Source organism: Chrysemys picta, chromosome 5 (assembly GCF_011386835.1).
Source record: "Chrysemys picta bellii isolate R12L10 chromosome 5, ASM1138683v2, whole genome shotgun sequence".
Classification (NCBI taxonomy): domain Eukaryota; kingdom Metazoa; phylum Chordata; order Testudines; family Emydidae; genus Chrysemys; species Chrysemys picta.
Window position 1 is genome coordinate 14,597,162 of NC_088795.1, and position 25,323 is coordinate 14,622,484.

Genomic DNA, 25,323 nt, shown 5'->3' on the forward strand with positions numbered 1-25,323 from the left:
CCCTCCTTACCCCTCAGTTAGGTCCTTCCTTGCCAACCCCTGCGTCTCCTTCCTGGCCATCTTTCTGTCACCCAAGAACCCCATTGGAAGTAAACCCCATAGTTTTCACATTGCGTTGTCTGTGACCGATGCTTCACCATCAGTTGAATGTGGGTGGCTGAGATGTTGCCAGGAATATAGCTGACAGAAATGCTGCACATTCCTTTCATGGAAGCTTCCTAAAATGTAGGCTTCTGTCCCACAAGCTTTTGTACTAAACTTGCCGCCTTCCATCGCAAACCAAAGCAGTGCCTCTTCCACCCACTCCAGTCTCAGGAGGAATGGACAGGAACACCTTAGCTGTGTTAGCCTTCGGGACTCCTCTGCTCGTTCTAGCTTCTTCTGTACCTGGAAGGGGTATGAACTCCTAGGCTGTGTCCGTGGTCTCCAAAACGAATGACCGGTTGAATGATGAAAAAGGAATCCCACTGGCTTTGTTTTTTGATTGTTCCCCAGAGTGAGAGATTTCAAAACTTGGCTGATTCCTAAAATGTTTGCTGGCGGGGTGCTGTCTTGGCACCCTTGGCACTGGTGAGAATTAAAGAGCGTGGCTGGGATCCAAGCAGCTCATTGATGGTGTCATACCCCCAGAAGTAAAACCAGAAGGTGAAGAAAAGCGGTATTTATTTAACAAAGCTGATTATTTTCTTATGACAGTTAGTTGTTTATTTTAGACCTGTCACTACTCCAGCTGTGATATAGCAAATAGATTTAAATGCCATCCCTGTCCTTTAATTCCTCATCATTAGGGATATACCCTAGGAAGAGGGCATGCTTATGTGTGTGCAAACACAGACACCCAATGGAATGAATGATGTAGTGCAGCCCCAGAGTTATTTATTTTAATAGGTCAGATGTTTCTGACCTGGGACAGGCCCTGATGAAGGGCGGAGAGTGTAAGACACATACAAAGGCTTTGCTTGCCGACATGGTGTGCTTGGGGCTCACTTCGCATCATTCTCAGGCTATGACATCCCCAAACTCCCAAAGAAAAGTCCCATGTATAATTTCATACGGTTGTCATCCCATATTTAGAAATGACTAAACTTGTTCAGTGCCAGGAGAATGCATTCCTTTACTTGCCCTCTTCTGACTAACTTTATTGTAGTTAACCTTTCAGTGGACTACCTGATCTGTCCACTCCACTCCACCCCATGCATACACAGGAAATGCCTGCCTCCAGCTGTCTTCTCAGCCCACCTTTCCTGCTTCCAGGCTCCTCTCGGACATCCTATCATTTATCTGCACCTCTACAAGCTCTGATTAGTGTGACCCTGCCATTCAGGCTGAATTTCTGAATGGGCATTTGTAATATGCATTGTTTCCAGGTGAAAATGATCTAATTGCATGGCGTGTTTGTGATCCTGACTGGCCTGAGACGAAGCTATTTGGCCTGAATTTCTTAGGCAAATCATAAAATGTGGTCTAGAGTACCTAAATATTTGTCTAACAACCTTTCACTTTTATAAATCAAACCAAGGTTCAGACCAGTTAGTCTTGTGGGTTACCTACTCTTCAAACGTCGGAGCCTAAAGTTAGCCATCTACATCAATATGTTCATACCTAAATACTGTACCTGTTTTAGGCACATAATACAGACTTGGCATGTAGGTACCGAACATTCTAAAACATCTCTGTTTAATTGAAAACAAAATACCTGCAAAATTTCCTTCCATATATCTGACCTGAAGCTTAGAACAATCAAACTGGAGAGCATGCCAAAAGAATCCATCCCAGGTTGTGTGCAGATGCACAGTATGTTGGGAAAATTAGATGTCAGGGTTATACTTGAATCAAGATAGACCACCTGTAAAGCTGTGGCTTCTGAACCTTACTGAGTATTAATATATTCAGGATTGTCTCCCAGCAGCTTGGGACACAGGGCACCCATCCTGATTCTGATTGAATGCTCTTTCCAGTGCTGCTTCCTTGATTTTGATGATACTGTATTTATTTGCAACCCCATAGAAACATCGTTTGGAGATCATGGGATGTGGTAGTTCCACAAATGCCTACTACTTCCTGCGGAAATCGGAAAAAGGTGAGTGTCTCTCATAAAATATTTCAGTCTTTCCTGGTGGATTATAAAGGTCCTGCTAGAAAGTCACGAATATTCAGTATAGAGATGCATCAGCTGTATTGCCTGATGACGTTGTATAGTTGAGTGTCCCATAAAAAAAGACATTCGGTTCCCAAAGAAGATAATGGTAAATAGCTTTTAGCTGAGGCTGAGATTAAAGGCAGAGGCAAAGCTGTGAAGCAAAGCAAATCTGTTGCCGTTGTTGCCCACGTTAATTTGTCAGTTACTGGTAAACATGCATGTATTGTGCTCCCATGCTCTGATAGTGAGAGCTGTGCTGGCATGAACGCTACTTTCTACGGACTTTGAAACTGAAACCAAAACGAGGGCTGGTTTGTGCAGTGAGTTTGCCAAACCAAACTGGGATGATGGAGAATTAAGCGCTTTGGCTCTTTGAGAGGTTAGATTTTGTGGTTAAGCAGGTTGACAGTGTCTATTTTAAATTGTGTTAATGCAATGATCTTCTTGTCTCGTCACTTGTGATTGGGCTTGACAGAGTTCGATTTTTAGTTTTTCGAATTAAAATTGATCACGTCAATGTTTATTTTTGAGCTTTTTTTATTTTTCTCTATTTTAGTTTTCACAGATCTAGTTTCATGAGGCCAGCTATATGATGGCAATAATGTGTATTTGTAGCTCTAATATAGTATAAACTGATTGTTTTGTTTATTTTGGAAATAAATGAAATAAAAAATCAGTTTCTCAACAGAATGCATCAGTTATCTAAGGCTACATAACAGTATTGGAATCATTTTGAAAAAAATCAGCGTTTTGATTTTTTTTTTTTAACTGAAACCATTCAGCAAAACAGACACAAATTATTGCAATGTTTTGGTGGCACCGAATCTGCATTTATCGCCCAAAAAAGTTTTGGTCAAAAAACCTTGCCCAGCTGTAAATACAATAAGGCATCTAGACATTGATAACCATGGTACGTTAAGTTCAGTGAAGTCCGTATATATTGTTAACTATGTTCTGTATGTTCCTATGTGTTCCTCCACATTCCCAAGTAATCTCGGTAAATGCAGCCAGTATCTTACATAAGTATGTTGTATGCAGTGTTGTTATATCCATGTCAGTCCCAGGGTATGAGAGAGACAAGGTGGGTGAGGTAATATCTTTTATTGGAGCAACTTCTGTTGGTGAGAGAGACAAGCTTTAAAGCATGGCTCTCTCACCAATAAAGATATTGCCTCACCCACCTTGTCTCTCTAATAAGTATTTTGTAAACATTAGGGTTAAAGAGCTCCATGTCACACAGGGTGCTCCTGGTAGCACAAACACAATAGATACCCTTGTATGTTCCATGTGCAGAGATACCCCTAACAGAGCATCTTAAACCTTTAACCAAGGCCCTGTCCACTATGCAGCCATGGTATTTGTTGCTGAGTCTATCACATACCCTAGAATCATGCTTCAGTATCTTTGTTTTAACTGTTAATTGTTTCCAGCTCTTATGGTTGTGACAACCACTTTGAAAGGATAGCTGAGTGTACACCTGTTCAGTACTGCCTTCCTGAGTCCATAGAGAACCTGAAATACTAGCTCTCAGTGGCGACAACGGCTTCATTAATTTCAAATGCCTGTTAACTCTGAAACCTACAGATGACATTTTAAATAGAAACATTACTAATTTCATTGCTGATCATTTTACCAGAAACATCCAGTTAATGTTTATCCGCAATCCCAAACTGCATCCCAAGCTGCCAAAAGACTCACATGCCGTGTACCTGGCTGTCAAAATAATCAGCTTTCTCCTGCCGACTTCCCATACAGCTGCGCTTGTCAGTTAAAAACGAGATCTGTGGCATACTGAAAACTAGAACATAAAATGGAATTTAATTTAAAATAAATAAAACCTAGGAGACCGGTCTGAGTGTAATACTCATTTTCAGATTTCATTCATTTAAAAACTGTCTGTTATTTAATGAGACTGTAACAGAATGTGTCTGCTACATCAGAGTACTACAGAACCAAAGGTGTTGCTGTGGGGTTCAGGCCCAGCTTGCTGTAGCATATACAGGGGCTTGTCTCTAACAACTGAACGTAATCTTCAGCTTTTCTTCAGACGAGGAATCTGAGTTTTAAGCTATGCATGTGCAACTAAATATTGGATCTGTTATTTGGTCCAAATTGTCCCGTGTCCACAAAATCCATGTGGATTCCCTGCCTCTGCAGTTGCATTACTGGTTTTTCCTGGACCTTTCAGAGCTCTGTCGAGAAGGATTAGAGGCAGAGCCAGATGGACACACATCATCTTCCACCAGCTCCATGGCCATTCTGCGGGCAGTAACCCTGCATTCTGTGGAATCACCTGGGAATGTTTCTGGTGGAAGACATGGGCTGCAGAAACCCTGGCAGCATGATTCCATTAGACCCATGCTGCAGTGGAACCAGGAAGGGGACAGCCTGGACAGGGAGCCCAAGAAAGAGTGCAGAAGGCCAGGACTGCACACACATCTCAAAGGAGCCACTGGGACCAAGCCCCTGCCCACTTCCCAGCGAGGTGATCTCCGATCTCTCTGATGGAACAGTGGAGAGGACGCTCCACAAGAGAAACTTCAAAAACGTCATTTCAACATACTAGATAATTGTCCACTTCTAACCTCTGAGTCTCTTAGATGGGGAAAGCACCGCTATAAAACCAAAACCCCACAGCCTCCCCTTGTAGCTCTAGTGTGAAATTCCCACTTCTGATGCTGTTATCATGAACAAGAAGCCCAGATCCTCAACTGCGGTAAATTGGTGTAGATTGAGGTCGTGGAGCTTGGCTGAGATAGCCAGATGCACAGCTGGTGTATCTAGAGTTCTCCACCAATTCCAGTTCCCATGTGAATACTTAATTTTCTTTTATTTGAAGGCCATTCCATTCACTTAATGTGGACAGGATTGGTTAGACTAATTTCCAGTGAGGAATCCAAGTGTGTCGTTTGAGTCTCCCTTTCCCTTCTTTTCAGGCTTGAGATCATTGCATAAGCGCCCTGAAGTTAATGAAAGTCTTTCCCGGTGGGCTTTGGATTAGGATCTCAGGGTACATCTACACTACAGGGGGGAGTCGATTTAAGATACGCAAATTCAGCTACGTGAATAGCGTAGCTGAATTCGACGTATCGCAGCCGACTTACCCTGCTGTGAGGACGGCGGCAAAATCGACTTCTGCGGCTTTCTGTCGACGGCGCTTACTCCCACCTCCGCTGGTGGAGTAAGAGCGTCGATTTGGGGATCGATTGTCACGTCCCGACGGGACACGATAAATCGATCCCCGAGAGGTCGATTTCTACCCGCCGATTCAGGCGGGTAGTGTAGACCTAGCCTAAGAGCAGAGATCTGCCTTTTTGAAGCTGGTTCTTTTTTAACCATTTGGGGCTTTCTCCATTTTTAATTCGTCTGAGAGTTTCCCGCTGCAGCCAGAGTCCCTGCATATGTCTGAGTAAAATGTAACCCCATTTGTTTTATTAATGCTACAACAGGCCACCAGGGAGCTGCCTTCTCTCTCACGTCCTACCTGCTGCAGGTCGGTTGACTTGGCCTCAAACTGATCCTATGTCTCATCTGCTTTTTGTACATTGCCTGATGCTCCAATGTGATGTTTTGCTGAGCAGTGTGTAAACCTTGTGTCACATCCTCCATAGGACAGAATGGTTTTGTCCATTTGTTCGCATTGGGAAGCAAGGGCGTTGTTGCTTCCTTGAACTTGTTCTCCTGAGCACCCCAACTTTCCTGAATGTTTGAAATTATGGATTGGGAGAGGTGCCTGTTAAGTAGCCACTGAATGGGGCTATAACCTTTTGTAGCTCTGACCCCTCCGCTGACTGAAGTCAGAACTAAACTTCAGTCTCCACCCAGCATTCCTGTGTGCCAGGTACTCAGGGCAGGCGCAACCCATTAGTGACCTAGGCGGTCGCCTAGGGCGCTAACATTTGGGGGGCGGTGACCGCGGCGGCCGGATCTTCGGCCGCCCCGGTTGTCGGCGGTATTTCGGGGGCGGGACCTTCCACCGCTTAGTGCAGCAAAAAAGCTGGCAGCGCTCCTGCAGGTACTTATTGCAGGGTGTCAATAGAAAATGTACTCTTCAGGGTGTGGGTGGGGGAGGGAATGGAGCAAACCAAGCCACTTGAAACACTAGGAACCAGGCAGCAAATAAGACGTGGGTGAGGTGCTTTTACATTTTCCTTATAGTGAATGACATTGTGGTCAATCTGGAGAGGGTGAAATCTTCCATCTTGCTATACACGGCAGGGCCAGAGGCACTGGAGATCAGTGAGGCATACAAGCAGGAACATGAAGGGGACTCCAGACTGCTAGACAATTATCTAGGGTTGCCAGTTTTGGTTGGACGTGTTCCTGGAGGTTTCATCACATGACATAGTCTTTAACTAAAGATTAATCTTCAATTCCTGGAGACTCCAGGACAATCCTCAGCAAAAATGTCACTTGTGCCAGGGCTTATTTTCTTTTCGTATGGTAACTGTATTATTTGGGAAATATGGTAGTATGTGACTGTCAGTGAAGACTGCATTGCAATGCATGTGCACAGAGGGGCAGTGGTGAAGATGTGTATGGGCTTAATGTTGTTATTTCTTGACTTTTGTATGTTTAGGCATGTAACCTTAATGTTATCTCAGAGCAGGATAGATTCTGCGCTGCTTATGCGTCAGTTTAAAATTTGCCAAAATAACGCACCTTACTTCGTATTTTTGTTGAGCTATCTTAAAGTTGCTAAGAATCATAAATCTTCACTTAGGGTAGGGAACTGATGCTGTTGATTGATCTACTTTTGATACTGTGTAGAGGTTTGAAAGTAGGGTTTCCTTAATTACACAGGCATTAAATTAAAATCAGTCCATTCAACTACCTAGTTGTATTTCTAATGTGCTCATCACTGTGGTATCTAGGCAGGTTGACGTTCTTCCAGGGAAGTTTAATTAAGGGATACTCCTGGAGAAGTCTCATTTGAGTGACCAGATTTGGTTATTAATGATTTCAGACAAGGTGAAAAGGGCAATATTTTAGTCACCATTGATTTGTTTTTTTTTAAATTGTATTTGCTACAATGAATGGGCATATTTTAGTTTCTGATTACCTCTGCTTGGGTTTGCTGAACAAACAGAGTTATATCCTCTAGTGAATAGTTAAGTGTTGGTGTGTATCTGCTGTTCAGTTTATTGCCCAGATCCTCATAAAATGTGGAAAAAATCTGTTTCTTTTCTTCTTTCTTCTTTAATTCAGTGCAAACACTGCCAGATGCAGCTCACCCAGGTAAGTTGGTTGATTAGAAGACCTGGCTTTTTCAGTTGTGCAATTGTAATGATGTATAAAGCAGCACAACAAAACAGTCGCTTACTTTAGCAGCACTAAATGACTCACGTGATGTTAGATGCTCAGTGTATGGTCACTATTGAATCTTTTGTGGACTTAGAAGATCTGGTTTTAAATGTAAGTGACTGGTAACTCAACTTTCTGAGGGCTGTCTTTGCTGTTTCTAATGTGCAGTGGCTTTAGGGAAAGAGGGAAGGACTGCTTTACGTAGGGAGACTGGGTTTATATTTCAGTCCATGAATTCAATTTAAGACCCTTTATTGGTCCTGGTTTCCCAGCTGGCTTTATTGGGTGGAAATGGCTTTTCCCAACGGGGGACAAATACGTGGCAATGGGCTCTTTAATCTCACAGACGAACGTCGGACAATATCCAGTGGCTAGAGGTTGAAACTACACAAATTCAGACCAGAAATAAGGTGTATGTTTTTTAACAGCAAGGATAATTAGCCATTGGAACAACTTACCAAGGGTTGTGGGGGGAAGTCTCCATCGCTGGCAATTTTAAAATCAAGATGCGATGTTTTTCTGAAAGATCTGCTCTAGGAAATCTTGTGGGGAAGTTCTGTGGCTTGTGTCAGACAGGAGGTCAGACGAGGTGAGCACAGTGCTGGCCTTGGAAGCTATGAATCTGCCGAGCGTGAGGATTGAGACCTCATCTCTCGTGTGTGTAATCTGTCACTTCCAGCTTGGATTACTGCAGTGTGCTCCATGCCGACCTAACCTTGCAGACCGCTGGGCTGCTGCAGAACATGGTTGGCCATAGAGAGTACATTACACTTAACAGTCCAAAGGCTGCTCTAGCTTCCTGTTTGCCCCCAGGTGCAATTTCAGGTATTCATTTTGATCTTGAAATCTTTGCCTGGTTTAGGTCCTTGCAACCTGAGCTATCTGCCTCCTCTCATGTCCCATTGCCCTGGTGAGATCAGCTGAGGTGCTGTTACTAAGTCCTTAGATTTGAACAATTGAGGTTGGTAGCCTCAAATTCACTCAAACCCACTAGTCTGAGGTCACAAGTTTGCAGCCATTTATAGGGCAGCGTGCAAAATATGTGTGTTCATTGTGGCTTTTGACTGTGATGGGTTACAGTAGAACCTTGGAGTTATGAACACCAGAGTTATGATCTGACCAGTCAACCACACACTTCACTTGGAACCAGAAAGTACACTATCAGGCAGCAGCGGAGACCAAAAAAAAAAAAAAGGAAATACAATACAGTACTGTGTTAAATGTAAACTACTAAAAAAATCAAGGGAAAGCAGCATTTTTCTTCTGCATAGTAAAGTTTCAAAGCTGTATTAAGTCAATGTTCAGTTGTAAACTTTTGACAGAACCACCATAACGTTTTGTTCAGAGTTATGAACAACCTCCATTCCCAAGGTGTTCGTCACTCAGAGGTTCTACTGTACTGGGTGTCCTTGTTTTTAGGGTTGTTTGGATGTTGCCTTTGTGTTCAGGTTTTTATTAGCGCAGGGAATAGCTGTAAATTCAGGGATTGCTTAATCAATGAATAAAATACAAAGCACTACTGATATGTGTGTGCTAAGTATTAGCACGTTTCATTGGCAGGAAGCATGTTTCAAACCCAGGCGGTGGCTTTTGTGTGTTTCCAGTGGTTCTGGGGAGTAGACGCTTGTTTCCTATAGAGGAATGCATGGATTGGAGGCTTACCTCAGAGCGGATGGGCAAGACTAGCCTACAAAAACGTGCTGCGAGCTAGGTTAAAGCAGAGGTAGAGATTTCAGGTTTGCTTCATCTCTGTGTTAGGCTAGTTCTGTGCCAGTGTAACCCTTCTGAAATAAGTGTAGTGACAGCTGTGTAAAACTGGAGTAGCAGTGATGAATCAGGCCCTGTATTTATTTGACTTAGAGCAGGCAAAGCCCAGCTTTATTAAGGTACTGGATAGGGTTCAGGCCTGGGTTCAAATCTGGGCTCTGCCACCGGCTCTCTTTGTGACCTTGGGCAAATCCCTTAATCTCCCTATGCCCCAGCTCCCATCTGTAAAATGAGAATAATGATACGTGAGAGTCAAAAGGTGGTGGAAATTCTTATTTAGAGTTAAGCTTTTTGAGGCAGGATTTGGTTAAATAATAACAGTGCCATGAGGAGCCACCAGGGAGAGCTAGAAGTGTCCTGGGAGTCTCTGACAATAGAGAGAGATCTATGGGATCAGACTTTTCTTTTATGACAGTGAAAAAAGTGTTTCTTAGTTAGGATTTACCCTGAAGATAGTGTCATGTTAACATCTGAGCTGGCTGGGAAATTTTCAGCAAAACAAATGGAAAATACCCATTTGTTGAAGTAGAAACCTGTCTGATTCAACTAAACTTTCTCTGGAAGGTTTCCTGAGTCTGGGATGGAACGTAGAGAGAGAGACAGACCCCATAATAGCCAAGAGCCTGGTGGTTTGGGCACTCACCTGGGATATGGGAGACCAAGTTCAAGAACTTGCTCTCTCTGATTTGGGGCAGGGTCTTGAACCTGGCATCCCACATCTCAGGTGAGTGCCATAACCAGTGGGCTACTGGCTAGTCTCAGGTTTCTCTCGTTCTCTCATTTTTAAATGGGGAAAGATCTTAGTTTCATCCTGATACGAAACCAAATGCCAGAATGGAATTCTCTTTTTCTGGCCAGCCCGAGTTAATCCTTTCCTACGATTCACTTGTGAAGGAGAAAACTCCCTTCTTTCCCTGCATGGCTGGGAGGGAGAAGAGCACTTTCCCAGGTGCTGAGATACAGCAGCTCAGCTCTCTGGTTCTGTTTTTTGTGTCACAGCCTTCAAGGCCGCTGTCCTGATCCAGAGATGGTATCGACGCTATGTTGCCCGGCTAGAGATGCGCCGAAGGTGCACGTGGAGGATTTTCCAATCCATAGAGTACTCCTGTGAGCAGGATCAGATCAAGGTACGGTGCTAAAGAGAAGGAGAGAATGGAAGCGTATGCCCTCTGTCGTTGTCGTCTTCATAATTCTTATCGGGCATAGTGCTTTGCAGACCCACACAATCCTTTCCCAGAGAGGAAGGCCCTGGGATGAGACTTTGGAGGCCTGGGTTCAGTTCCCAATTGTGCAGCAGACTTTCTGGGCGGCCTTGGGCAAATCACTTACTTATCCTTTGTGCCTCTGTTCCCTTTCTGTACAATGGGAATAATACAACTCCTGTTGCCTGTTTAAATTGGAATCTTTTTAGAGCAGAGACTATGTGCATGTACAGGGCTTTGCACATGCCATCTTTTAGCATTTTATCTAAATCAAGTGGGCCCTGATTGGGTTGAGGCCTTTAGGAGCAACTGCAATAAAAATTGAGCGGTGATGAAGACAAAATACAAGACCCACTGTATGTGTGTGGGCGGAGGGGAATGGATGAGACGAGGGGAGGAGAAGGGTGACTATAGGATCATGTGGTAGGTAGGTGAGTAATAGGCATATTTAGAGACTTCGACAATTGGGTTTTAAATATAGAGGAATTTTTTCGCAAGCTTCTCTGTTCCTCTTGCTTATGTTTGTTCTCTGTTCTGCCTGAGTAGGCATGAGCTGCATGACACTTCCTGCCAATGAGCAGATGGCATCTCGAGGCTTTTGTGGTAGACATCTGAAAGCCGTTTCTGTGGCTCCTTGGCAGGGAAAGTTGTCTCCTGCAATGAAATAGCAGCTCCTGATCTACTGCCTCCTTTGTTTATATTTCATACTTGGTATTAGTTAATGTCTGTTTTCTGGTAAGGTGTTGACATCCATATGGCTTCCTAGCCCCCTTCTGGCTCTTTTCACGTTCAGGGCCAGCACATGCTTGGGGCGGCGGGGGGTTGGGAGGGCAGCGGCGCGGCGTGGCATTCCGTGTGGGTGCTCCGGCGGCGTGGCGCTCGGTGGGGGGGCGGCGCGGGCTGCGGCGCTCGGTGGAGGGGTTCCGGTGGCGCGGCATTCCGTGGGGGGGGGCGCTCCAGCGGCGCGGCGCTCGGCGGGCGGGCTCCGGAGGCGCGGCGATCGGCGGGGGGGGGGGGGAGGGGCGGCATGGGCCGCGGAGCTCGGGGGGGGGGTCTGGCGGCGCAGCGGGCTCCGGCAGCGCGGTGCTCGGCGGGGGGGCGGCACGGGGCGCGGCGCTCGGGGGGGGTGTGTTTCCGGCGGTGCGGTGCTCGGTGGGGGGGCGGCGCATTTTTTTGCTGCTTGGGGCAGCAAAAAAGTTAGAGCCGGCCCTGTTCACGGTTGACTTTCTTTTGCGTGTTAGTCCCCGTTCACTTGTATATGATGGAAGCCAGAAATACTTAATCTTGAAGCCATGGGGAGCAAATGAAATGAGACAGGATTGGGCGTAATTTGGTGTCACAGCTCCTCTGGGGGGGTTTATGAACACCAAGAGGGAAGCCACGTGAGCTCTTATTGCTTAACTTGGCTCAGTGTTTTCTCACCTGACTGCCTTTAAGCAGATATTTGCATCTTTTTCTTCAGCATGTGAGATAGTTTAGATCAGAGAAACGGTAGCTGAAGGGACAATGGAAATCTGGATAGACCCTCAGAGAGGGATGCTGTGATTTCTTGTTTTCCGTACCCCCACCTGCAAACTCCCTTGAAATAAGGGAGTGGAGTGAAGCAAAGGTAGTAAGGAAAGGCCTGTCTTTTGCATGCACTCCAGAAGCAGTTATAAGGTAATGCTCGTCTTCAGCCTGATCCAAAGGCCATTGACATCAGTGGAAAGATTTGCACTGTCTTCACTGGGCATTGGATGAAGCCCTTTATTCTTGGTCTTCCAGGGCCAGATTTTTTTACTGTTCTATACCCAACATGCTTCCAGTGGGCTGAACTCATCTGAAAATCTGGCTGTTAACAATTAGCATTAAATTGGAAAGATGGTTAATTAAATATCACTTGACACAATGTATAATTAATTAGTGGAACTCTCCACAGGGGGATATTTTGAGGCAAATGGCTCGGCAAGAGTAAAAAAAAGTTTGGTTTTTTATCGGACTAAGAGCAGCATCGGTAGTTTCATTGCCCAGGGTAGAAATGAGCAGGACTATCGATCCATCGGCTTCACAGTATAAATTAATAGCCGCCTAGAGCTCAGGGAGAATTTTCCCCCCAGGGTGTAATATTGCGCAATTGGCTGCATTTTGTGGGTTTTACGTCTTCCACGGAATTATTTTACATTGGCCTCTTTGGGAGAGTAGATACTGGTCTATGTAGACCACTCTTCTGCTCCGCAATGACCGGATTTGCTGTGTATGCCAAGGAGGTTGTGGAGGCTCAGGTGAAAAGAGGAACTGTCTTCTGAAGAACACGCCGCGGTAGAGCTTTTAAAGCTTTAGCTCGTGTCTTAGGGTGAATAACATGGCGCTCCTTCTTGTCTTCTACAGCTTCACAACTTCTTCAGCTACCTTATGGACCACTTCACACCAAGCAGCAGCAAAGAGAGTAAGCCTGTGTATTCCATACGTAGATTGTGGCCCTGAAAGCTGCATGCTCAGTGCAGGGGGTGGAGAGGGAGGTGGACTCACATGGTTCAACGCCGACACTTCCAGCTGGTTAAGGAGTGACCTCACGGGGATCTGAAGGGAGACCTGTCTAGATGTCAGATGCACCCATGACTACAATGCCTGCGTTAGAGGGACCGGGATTATAACGCAGGCCTCAGGAGTTTGAAGTGGGGTCAGGAGTAAAATAGAGAGATCCCTTGGGGGCTCTGGAGCAGCCGCGACCCCTCTAGAAGTTGGAAGCGGGAATAAAAGTACACATCCAGAATATTATTGTTATAAAGGAGCTTGTCATTGTCAGATGTTCCCTAACTACAATAATCAGGGTCCTGTGGATTCCATAATTCTGCAGCTGCAGTCTCCCCCCTTGAATCTTAATTTTAAATTTCTAGCCCTCATGCTTGTGGCAAGAACTGTAAAAATATGACTGCAAACCAATGCAGTGCTGCCTTCCTGAGTAGATAGCCTGAAAACAATAGCTCTAAGGGGTCTGGACTTCCCAGTTTCCCCCAGTGGTGTGTTAACTCTAACTATACAGGTAACATGTCAGCATTAACTATTTCACTGCTGATCACTTTAGTAAATACATCCAGCTGATGTGCTTATCCCATCATCTCAAAGTGCCTCTCTTGCTTAACTGGGTGCCGCAACTTTTTCTCTACAACATGATTCTGTATTGTCACTACAAAATACATTTGGGCTACACTGAAAATCTGGATACAGAGTAAAATACATTGACTATTATTTCAAAATAAATAACACAAGAGACCCTGCCCTGCTTATACCATTCATTTTTCACATTTAATTCTGGGGGGAAAAAAACAAAAAGCTCACCACAGACTGGCTGCACCAAAATGCTGCAGAAATCAGGAGGGCTTCCAGAAATGCTTGCCACAGCACATACTGGGCCTTGCCTACGTCTAGTCCGAGTCATATCTAGAGCTGCTTGGAAATTTTTTGTTGAAATATTTTTTTTCTGCGGGAAATCCCATTTTTGTCAAAATTGAAACATTTAAAAAAAAATATTGATTTCAGTGAAAATTCCTGCAGAGAGAATAATTTTTTTTTTTCAAAATTTGAAAATAATTTCATTTTGGAAAATGTCCGAGTTTCCTTTCAGATGTCTGAATTTCATTTTGGAATTTCAAAATGAAAAGTTTCCAAAACCTCAAAGTTTTCAGAATCTGTTTTATGGGAAATTTGAAAAATGGTTGTTTTCATTCTGCCATTGGAATGAAAAGAACTTTCAAAATGTCCAGCAAATTCTGAGTTTTGACCAGGTTGAGTTCCCTCCTCTCCTCCTAATGCAGATACAATCTAGTTTCTAACCAGATTATGTGCTTTGGAATCAAGACTAAGGCCTTGGCTACACTTGGCAATTCACACCGCTGTGAGAGCTCTCTTGCAGTGCTGCAAGTACTCCACCTCTCTGAGGGGAATAGCTTGCAGTGCTGCCAGGGAGCGTGCAGCGCTGCAGGCGCTGATTACACTGACGCTTTACAGCGCTGCACTCGCTGCACTCGGGGGGGGGGGGGGCGTTTTCACACCCCTGAGCGCAGCAAGTTGCAGCGCTGTACAGCGCCAGTGTAGCCCAGGCCAAAAATGTTGAGAGGAGCCTACTGAAGGGTTGTTCTCGAATACCCCCAGGCCTGATGATCTTTAGCAAGTCATTGAAATTACACATTGGGCCCAATTACCCTTTTTTTTTTTAAACTCCACCCAGGGGACTTCATTAGCCGCATGTTGACGGAGGAAGAAAGCTACAAAGACACAGAGCTGGAAAAACTCTGCGACTTTGAATCTGTAGAGGTGCCAGATTCCTACACTGGACCCCATCTCTCCTTCCCACTGCTGCCTGATCATGCAACTGCCTTACTAGAAGCTTTCAAACAGAAACATGTAAGTACCCCCAAAGGGGGACTGTAGTGGTTCCCTCTCTTTGCACTGCCATGGAGGTGGGGTGGTAGAAGGATAATTCTAGGGGGTGATCTGCCTCTTTTTTCCCCCCAAAATATGTGGTCAGGAATATGAAGGGGAAATTTTTGAGAACATCACCTTCTTTTGCTCCACAGACCCACAGAATCTACATGTGATTATTTTGGAGGCTGCTGACCAAAAAGGCGAACAGAATGTTAGGAACTATTTGGAAAGGAATAGAAAACAGACAGAAAATACCATATTGCCACTATATAAATCCATGGTGCACCCACATCTGGAGTAGTGTCCAGTTTTGGTCACCCCAGCTCAAAAAGGATGTAGTGGAACTGGAAAAGGTTCAGAGAAGGGCAACAAAAATGATTAGCGGTATGGAACAGCTTCCATATAAGGCGAGATTAAATAGATTCGAGCTGCTCAGGTTGGAAAAGAGACAGCTAAGGGGGGATATGTTAGAGGTCTATAAAATCATGATTGGTGTGGAAAAATAACAAGTGTTATTTACCCTTTCCCAGAGTACAGAAACCGGGGGATACCCAATGAAATTAATAGGCAGCCGATTTAATACTGTACAAACCAGAGGAATTACTTTTTCACAGAGCGTGCAATTGTAGAATGCGTTGCCCTGGGAGGGTGTGATGGCCAAAAGTGTAACTGGGATTAAAAAAAAAAAATCAGGATAAGTTCATAGATCATCAGTGGCTATTAGCCAAGGATGTAACCCCATGCTCAGGGTGACCCTAAACCTCTGACTGCCAGAAGGTGGGAGAAGACTGGGTGGATCTCTCCAGAATTGCTCTGTTGTTTACGCTCCCCCGGAAGCCCTGATACTGGCCACTGTCAGAGACAGGATACTGGGCTAGATGCACCATTGGTCTGACCCAGTGTGGCCGTCCTTATATTCTTACGTTCAAATTTTTGGCCTGTGTAAATGGGCACTGCTCAGTTAAAATCAATAGAGTTGGATCCATTGACACCTGTACAGACTTTGGCCTTACATATTAATCCCTGTTTGAACGGAGAGGTGAGCACCTGTTCCCCAGCGAAGCCCTCTTTGTCAACTGATCTAGGAGCAGCTTTGAAGGGACATCCATTCTCCTTGGCTGGAAGATGGAAGCTGTTATGCGTATAAGAAGCACACGGGATCTTTCAGGGGAAAAGGCAATACACCATGTTTATCGAAGATACAGCAATTAGCATATGCACTCAATCAGACCCCCCCCCCCCACTGTCCTGCCAGTCGATGTTATCGTTACCAGTTCAGAGTCCGGATCAATTTAGTGGCCAGCTAGATTGATCACGGGTAGGTAGGAGCCGGGTTCTGTCGGTCGCGACACGATGCTCCGCGGAAGTCTTGGCAGGACGAACCCGAAGTTTCATGGCAAGGCACCCTGTTTATATACTGATTTTCCTTCATTGGGGACCAATGAGTTTTGCACCTCATGCTGTAATCAATTGTTATTTGACGAGTGCTTGTTTTTTTAAATTGTTTTTCTCATCCTTTATCTTGTTCTTTCATCAAGTCTCTCAGGGAGTTACCCCAGGCTGGTTTTGATCACAGCTATCTTGTCCCCATTGATAGGTGCCTGTCTCATCTTTAGAGTCGTCAATCTGCCCTCTTCTAACATTTCAATAGGGGTGTGTTGCAGCCTCCTGGCACCCTTGCGTCTGTCCTCGGTTCCTCCCTAGAACATCTGAATTGATTTACACAGAACGTTTTGAACAGGAACATCAAGTTGCAAAGCAAAAGAAAAACAATCATCACATTCTTTTACTTATTTTAAAGTGCTAAACCTACAACAAAGTGGGGACCCTAAAAGGTTTGTTACTGCCTTGAAATCAGCCCAGACACAGATTCTGGCTGATGCATCTCTACCAATGGCCCATTAGGCCATTCCTTTCTGCTATTCAAAAAGGGTGGCTGGCAGGATATGGTCAAATCACACATCAGTACATTTAATACATACTACATTATTATTCTTTATCCTTCATTCTAAATGATAGAAAATACAAACATAAAATCTTACTACTACATGTTCCCCTTTTGACCCCCAAGAACAATTCTTGAGTGGGTCATATTTTATACAGCTGTTTCATAGCAATATAGTGAGAGGCAATTCGAGCTTGTGGTTGTAATTTAACAAACATTCTTTTTGTCCAGCAGCACATACAACACATTCCTAGCAAGCAAACACAGAACAATATTAACACAACTAGTAATGGGTGAAACATAATAGACAATGTGCCCTTAGAGGTCGGGGACCAGCCTGTAAAAACATCATACCAGTGATAGGCTGTCAATTCTTTTTCAGACCTAGCAATTTTTAGCATGTCTTCATTTGCATGTAATATTTGAATGACACGCTTCCCTATATCGCTCTGTGTTTATTGTAAAAACGGAGTCACCTTTGTTTCTGACAACAAGCGATCAATTAGATCGTGCCAATCCAGGCCAAGGGTAACAGAGAAATTAACCGGGGTGGCGGTTATAGTGCACTGTGCTTCATCTATCTTTGATAAATAGTACGTGTGATTGCTAGTCTATAATACACGGGCATTACATCTACATTCATCCACTGGGGGTTGGCTAATACTTGCATCTTCCCAGAATACTGGTTCCCAGGATGTAACACACACACATTATCCATTGTACAAAACACGTGTCACATTTTCTAGTTCGTCCCATACACATGTTCCCAAGGATGTGTCCTGGCTGCATGGTTCTGTGGTGACAGGTAGGGACAAGCACACCCATTTCTGAGGGCTTCACTCCGTACACCCTCGGGTGTCCAATAATTACTTCTTTCCCAGCCCACTGACCCATAACCCGGGGTAGCCAAAAGGATCCCATGGTCAATTTTGGGAGCGGGCTCACTTTCCATATTTCTGTCTCCACAGACTGGGGGTGAGCAATATTAACAATAATTTCACCTAATAACAAATCAGGCTTAACCATGCTGGAAACATATTGCATCCATTCATGTTTGTAGGTGTCAAACAAGGACCTCTCCCATTGTTTTAAAAGATGCGTTAATACCTGAACATTCCCAGATATTACCCAAAACATTTCGTGTTCAAGTGATGCTAAACTAAGAATTTGCATCTCAGTAGATCCTATGGCCAAGGCAGTTTTATTCCCTACTTCTGTTTGTTGTTTATACAGGAGCCAGGAGGTGGTGTTCAGCCACCGCCACATATTCCATGTTGCTTTTAGGTTTCCCAGCCCTATTTGTACCAAGTCCACAGTAGCATCTGCCTGCTTGTGAATGAGACTAGCTTGCAGTTGTGACAAGGAACTTAACTTATTCTTAATTACCTTCAGGTCTACAGTATTCATAATTCCTGCTCCAAATTCAACTCCTCCTAATATGGTGTCTACTACATCTCGTTTTGCTCGGCCATTGGGGTGTTGATGTGTTTTTATCCAGGCCGTTATAATAGGAAGGGAGTAGGGTGAACATTTGGGTTCCAATTTAGACACGTTCAATTGAGTCCAATCCATACCAATGTTTATTTTTATTAATAGTGGATTTAACAAGACTTTTACTGGATCACTTTGAGTCGCAAACAATTTTGGTTTCTTTATCTTAATTGGGATACCTCTTTTGAATGCATAGTTCCTGGTCCAGGTTCTGGTGCATGTGTCCGGGAACCACAGGCTCAATTTACTATGGGGTATTGGACAGTATCCCACAATAACTGTTAGTATTGTCCCGGTCTTAACAGGCTCATCCCATTGATATGGTAATCGTGGGTAGCTGGAACACCATGTGGTATCCCCATAGGGACCTTCTATTTTAACCCCTATTTCCCAGTGGTTTGGTATTCCTGTGGTGTTTATAAGGTGAACCTTAAATCCCACTTCCCCTTCCCAGGGATATATATAGGTATTTCCTAAGGGTTTTAAGAGTTGGCTAGCATTATTATCGTACCATTCCATGAGGATCACAGGTAGGACTCCATGATTGGTTGGTGGGGAGTGAATTATTCCTTAAAGATTGGCTTATAAGGAGGGCTGCATCTTCTCCCATGATTGCTCTAATTATCTGGGCACTAAAAGTTCCCAGAGGCAGGTAAACACGTCAGACCTTACACTGGAGTCTCATTTTCTGTGGATTAAAATTGTGGTGGTTAAGCAGCGCCTCGTGCTCAGGCTCCGGGATATCCTTTTTTGCAAAGAATTCAAACATCAGTATTTATGTAAACAGTTTAATTTGTGAAACATGTACCCATTTCAGTTTTCCTCTTTTTCAATGCGGTATACCAATGGGCTAGGGCGTTCCACTATGGAGTAAGGGCCTATCCACTTTGATTCCAGTGACTGAACCTTTTTCCCATTTTAAGGTACATGACTTGGTCCCCTGTTTCCCACAGGGCTGCCTTTATGGGCCTTTGGTTCTGAATTTTGTTGTTCATGTGTTCGATGGCCTGATTAACCCTATACTGGAGGTTGGTTTTGTTTTCTTGTAACTGTTTGAGCCATTGAAAATAATCATGCTGGGTTATATTAGAGCTCTCTTCTTGACCCTGTACTAGGTAACTAGGATCAATCATTAGGTGCATTGGATATCCAAACAGAATTTGAAAGGGTTGAATTTTTGTCCTTAATCTATTACTGCTGCGGTAGGCAGCCAAAATCAGAGGCAGTTTATCTAGCTAGTTTTTTCCTGTGTGATTTACTACCTTCCAGAGCGCTTCCTTAATAGTGCGGTTCATGCGTACTACTTGGCCTGAGGACTGAGGCCGGTATGGTATATGGAGCTTCTGTTTAGTTCCCAAGGTTTGAATCATTATTGTAAAGATTTATCCTACAAAGGCTCCTCCATTGTCAGAATCTATTATTTCAGGGGTGCCATATCTACATATCTAGATACTACCTCGTTAAAGAACTTTTTGGCCAACACCCTGGTGCTGTTATTTTTAGTGGGAAATGCCTCCACCCATCCTGAAACGGAATCAGTTATTACCAATAAGTACTGGAATTCTTTGCAGTTTATCAGTATAATCAATTTGAACCCTGTGCCATGGCCCAAGCCTTCGTTGGTGCATCCTGTGTTGCCAGTGCGAAGGACAAGCCTTGTCCTGAGTGCACCAACACAATTTCGCACCCACGTTTTAACATAATCTTCCGTACACTCCCATTCTGCTACTTGCTTTAGCCTTCTTAAAGTCCCTTCCACTCCTTCATGCATAAACTGATAGGCTACAGTAAGGGCTGGTCCCCACTTAGTCCGGACTTCGGACTAAGGTACGCAAATTCAGCTACGTTAATAACGTAGCTGAATTCGAAGTACCTTAGTCCGGACTTACCGGGGTCCAGACGCGGCCGGAAGTCTCCCCCCGTCGACGCCGTGTACTCCTCTCGGAGAGCTGGAGTACCGGCGCCGATTGTGGGCACTTCCGGGATCGATCCGGGATCGATTTATCGCGTCTTAACCAGACGCGATAAACCGATCCCAGAACATCGATTGCGTGCCTCCGGACCAGCCGGTAAGTGAAGACTAGCCCTAAGTAACTCCTGTCTTTCTATTTTTCCTGGAACTCGGTTAGGGCTGTCTGTAGCGCCATCTGTTGGCTCAGATGTGTCAGCACAGACGTTCCTTTCCTGACCTCTGGTTACAACTGCTATGTCATGTTGTCGGGCTACTGTATCTACCCGGTTATTCCAGCTGGCCTACATACCTGTTCCTATACTGTGTGCCTTTACATGTCACACCTTTAACTGTTGAGGGTTCTTTGTTACCCACTGGTAAATCCATTTCCATTCCTCTGAATATGCAATATCCTTTCCATCTGCTGCTTTCCACCCGTTCCTATACCAATCATGTATCCAAAACTGTATCCCCTTCACACAAAAAGCACTGTCAGCATAAATATACACGGGCCGTGGGGAATTTTCATATTGCCTTAAAACCTGATAAATTGCATGGCGCTCGGCATGCTGAGCCAATCCATGGTCTAAATGTCCCTGAATGACTTCCTCTTCTAAGTTAATGGCAGCGTATTTTACACATCTTTTCCCTTTTACTACCATTGCATTCCCGTCAGTAAACCAGACGTGCTTTTCTTGCCCCACGGGATCTAACTCTTACAGTGGGGGTGCCTCTACCAGGACAATTCTTTGCTCCAGAGTGACCTCTGGACATTCATGCCAGTTCCCTTTGTCAATTAGGGCATGTGTTAGGCTTGGACACCGGTTCTGTGGTCACCCCTCTATTAACTAAGATAAGCATCCATTGAGCCATTCGGGTGTTTGAGACTTTACCTCCCTGACAAAATGTACTTGAGAGGAGTGTGGGGATTTTGGATAGTAATAGGGGCCGTTCCCGTTGGGGGCTCAAAAGATTGTACTGCACAGATGGCTGCTAGACACGTTCACAGGGGTCAAAATTTATTTCTGCTCCTTGTAATTTCCTGGATTCATATGCTACTGGCACTAGCTTTCCCTCTTCATTGGTTTGTAATAGTGTGGCAGCCAAGGCCATGTTATTAGCCGCCAAACGACTAACCAAAGGCTGTGATTCGTCAGGGAAACGCAGGGCTGGGGCTGTGAGAGCCTTCTGTTTTAGCAGGGTTAAAGCGGAGTCCTGCTCTTCTCCCCATTCCCATTTTGTCTTTTTCTTTAGCAGTTTCCACTATGGGTGAGTGATTTCAGCATATTTTATAAATGTGTGGTCTAAGGAAATTGAATCCTCCTAGCAGAACACTTAAAGAGTGAGAGTCGATAGGGGCTGGCATTTCTACCAGGGCCCTGACCTTCCTCTGATCTACCTGTCTCCCTTCTTGTCCAGCGACTGCGCCCATGTATGTAACCTGAGGTGGCACCAACCGAACCTTGTCTAAGGCTACTTTGAACCCCATTTCCTGACTTCGTGCCAAAACGTTTTCTGCTAGTGTTTGCGTTTGCACCTCAGTTTCCCCAAATATCAAAATGTCATCTACATCTGAAAACACAAAAGGCCTTTCTTGTGGAGCCAACTGGCCTAGCATATCCACAACATGCCAAGGGGCAATAGCTGGGGGGCTGTTGTGACATCCCTGGGGCAACCAACAAAAGGTCCGTTGTTGCTCCTTTATTGTAAAGGCAAACTGATCTTGTGAGTCCGGATATAGGGGGATGGCAAAGAAACACTTGGCCAGATCAGTAACTGAGAAATATTTAGATGTGGTTTGCACTGTTTGTATGACCTGTGTCGTCATAGCCACAATAGGGGCCATAGGGACGGTGCCCTTATTGATTCTTCTATCATCAATTGTTAAACGCCAGGACTGGCCGTCTGCCTTTACCACTGGTCACATGGGGGAGTTAAAGGGTGAATTCGTTTTTCGAATGGCCCCCTGTTGTTCTAATTCCTGGATGGTTTGCACCAACTGGGCCTCTGCCTCCCTTAGGTAGGAGTATTGTTTTTGGGGAGGCACACATTCCCCAACAATCTTAACACAAGCATTAATTTTACTGCAATCTGTTTTCTTTTGAGTCCATACTGAGGGGAATTTCAAGCGCCGCTTTTCAGCTTGTGGAGCTGTAAGTGCGGCTACTGGTCTCTCTTCCCCTTTTGTTAACGTAACATCCTGCCTGATTTTTCCTGAATGGGGACGGGAAATTTCTAACTTCCAAAGAGTATCTCTGGGCATATCAATCATCACATTGTTTTTGAACAACCAGGCAGATTCCAGAATAATTTCATCATCCATATCGGGAGTTTGGATCAAATCCCCTAATGTCTCGAACCCTTGCACCGAAAAGGGGACTTGGGTCCATTCCCACCTGAGATTAGGTTTCCCTTGAATGGATTTCAAAGCTACCTATTTTAGTCTTTTTCCTGCTTTTGGGGTTGTTTTGATTAAGGATACAGTGGCTCCTGTATCTATTAAAGCTAGTGTAGGGTTATATCCACCCTGCTGAATGTTCACACATGGCCATCCCGCGGGATCCCAGGAGACTTTGCCTATGAACCTCCACCTCTGTGCCCCTACTGGTGGTGGGGGTTCCCCATTCAGCAGGCCCCTCTATTCTTGCCCCAGAAAAGGGAGTGGGTCCGGGAAGCATTGCAGCGAGGAAGAAAGGGGTGGTACACTAGGAGTTACGCTAGCTACCTCTTTTGGTGGGGTTTGCAACCTCATGGCTTCCCTGACTAGTTCTAATGTGGGGACCCCGTGCTGCATTAGTGTTCGCCAGGCTATCCATCGAACCTCATTTTCCGTGTGCCCACCTCCCTCCTTTGATTCCTGAGAGGAGGCTGTCTGATATTGCCGGAGGTCTGGGTATAACCAATCTCCTTGTCGCCCCAGTTTCCCCGTCCATGGGATCGTCCTCTAGTATATCCTCTTCGGGACCCCGTGATTCCCTTTGTGCTGCTCTCATTGGTGTACATAACAACTGGTTCTAATGCAGCTACATAGGCAGCTCTCTCTTTTTTGATAGCGGGCTGTGGTCCCGAATGGGTAGTTATTTGTTGGACCAAACCTCTGAGTTCCCCTAGGGGAGCTGGGCGACCATCTTGCCAAATTCCAAGTCTCTCGGAGTAGTAGGGGTTAGGGAAGCAGCAGTCTCTTAAGGATTGTATGCTGAATGCTATTGTTCTCGTCAACTCTAATCCTACCTAGGACCACCCCCGAATCTCTGAAGTCGCGCAGACGCCCATCAAGCGGCAGACTTCAATTGCGTTCATCTCTTCCCTTATTGCGAGCAAAAACGCATTAGAACACCATCTGGAGAAATTCCGATAATCCCATCTCTTTTATTGTAACTTCTCTTAGGGTATCTTTGAGAATGTCTAACGGGCTTTGTTTTCATTCTGAATCAGAATGAAAACAAATTTAAAACCCACCTAATTTCCTGTAATACAGGAAGTCCGGTTCCCGCCCAGCTCAGTTAACAAGGTGGTGGCTTCTTGAATAATGGCAGTTCTCTGCGACTTTCTCCCTCAAGAACAGTGCTGGCGTCTCTACAAAGGCGTGGCTAGACAAACAGTGAGCATGCAGCGTGCAGCTAAATCTACAGTCCACTAGCCTGCTGTGCACTAAGTATCCATGTGGTGCCTGCTGCTGTGCATTCAAAGTCCCATAATGAACTTTGATCTACTCCAGTTTGGAATAGGGGCAGGTCAGTGCTCACTATGTGAGCAGGCAGGGTTCACTTGGACAATTAGTGCGCAGCAGGCTAGTGTGAGGTGGATTTACAACCTAGCTTGCCACGCACTAACTGTTCATCAAGATGTGCTCTTAGTTCAGCAGCATTAAATAAATTCTAGATACATGTGCTGCACCTGGACACAAGGCAACACAAAGTCGCACTTTCTGAGTGGACGACTAAAAAATAAGAAACTCCTGGAGGAGACTGTTTTCCTACCTGGAATATCTGGGCTGTGGCTCTGTGGCAGCGAGGCAGCAAGGTCTAGTGGATAGTGCACTGGACTGGGAGTCAGGAGTCCTGGGTTCTATCGCCAGCTCTGTCACCAGACTGGCGTGTGACCTTGGGCGAGTCACTTCCCTTCTCTGTTGCTGTTTCTATCTCAGCCTGTGCCTGTCTTATCTGTTTAATTTGTAAGCTCTTCCCGGCAGGGACTGTCTCTTCTGTGTATGTACCGTGCCTAGCACAGCAGGGTCCTAATCTCTTGGAGCTTGTAGGTGGTAACAGGTAACCACTGGCACAGCTGCCCTGGTCCTGTGCCACAACACACTAGCTCTCGCTGTCTCTCGGAGGGCCAGATTTTCAAACATGTTCAGGCCCCAGCAGCTCCCATTGCTCTCAGTGAGAGGCGTTGTTCAAAATCTGGCCCCTAGCATACTCCCACGTAGAAGAATTGCAGTTAGTCCTTCCTAACTTGGCTACTGCGATCTCAGCTGGGCTGGCCCATGTAAGCAGTCCAGGTCTCCTTTCCCCCTGGACCTCTCCTGGACACCCCATTACCAGCAGTAGCACGTTAGGTGGCCCTTTCCATTTGGAAGTACCATGCTAACAGCTTGCCCAAGTCTGTTCACTTCTGCTCCCCGAACGCTGTCGTGTGGTGAACTTCCCACTCTAATTCCCTCGATTTCTCCCAGTAGCAGCTCCACGCTCATTATGTCTTAAAACTCCTGCACGAGACCAGGAGACATCTCATGCAGCTGCCAAACATCAATCATGTCTCCACCTGCTACAGCGAGGAGATCACCGTCTGCGGTAAGAGCGCTCGAAAGGAAACCCCCTCGAACCTCCTGAACTAGCAGCCACGCACGTGGATGGTTATTGTTCTTAAATGCAAAAGAGTGTAGGCCAAATCCTGCTCTGTAATAGGTGTGTAACCCCAGTGAATGAAATGGTGGCGTATGTGTATAACAGAGCAGGATCTGGTGTGGTTACCTGTGGTGGTGTAGCTTCAAAATGGTATAGCTGGGTCTGTGGATGCAGTGGGACAGCAGGTTGGATATCAGTGCTCACCTTTACCTGCTGCATTCAAGTCAAATCAAACCTAACCGCTCAGCCTAAAGAGCTTTGTCAGTTGTATT

At 45.2% G+C, this 25,323-nt stretch overlaps 1 protein-coding gene across 4 annotated transcripts in view; it reads left to right on the top strand.

The window, feature by feature from the left end:
• Positions 1-504: 504 nt before the first annotated feature.
• Positions 505-25,323, top strand: part of PPEF2 (protein phosphatase with EF-hand domain 2) — a 34,941-nt gene continuing 10,122 nt past the window's right edge. The window contains exons 1-7 of one of the 4 annotated variants that reach the window (XM_042856344.2): positions 505-645; positions 2,008-2,080; positions 7,349-7,378; positions 10,211-10,338; positions 12,781-12,838; positions 14,621-14,796; positions 24,883-24,997. In XM_042856344.2, coding sequence (XP_042712278.2) covers positions 2,026-2,080; positions 7,349-7,378; positions 10,211-10,338; positions 12,781-12,838; positions 14,621-14,796; positions 24,883-24,997 — 562 coding nt within the window. In that variant the 5' untranslated portion in view covers positions 505-645; positions 2,008-2,025. Of the gene's footprint in view, positions 646-2,007; positions 2,081-7,348; positions 7,379-10,210; positions 10,339-11,916; positions 12,073-12,780; positions 12,839-14,620; positions 14,797-24,882; positions 24,998-25,323 lie in introns of those variants that run through there. The other 3 variants (XM_065595976.1, XM_042856346.2, XM_042856345.2) reach the window with 3 other exon arrangements.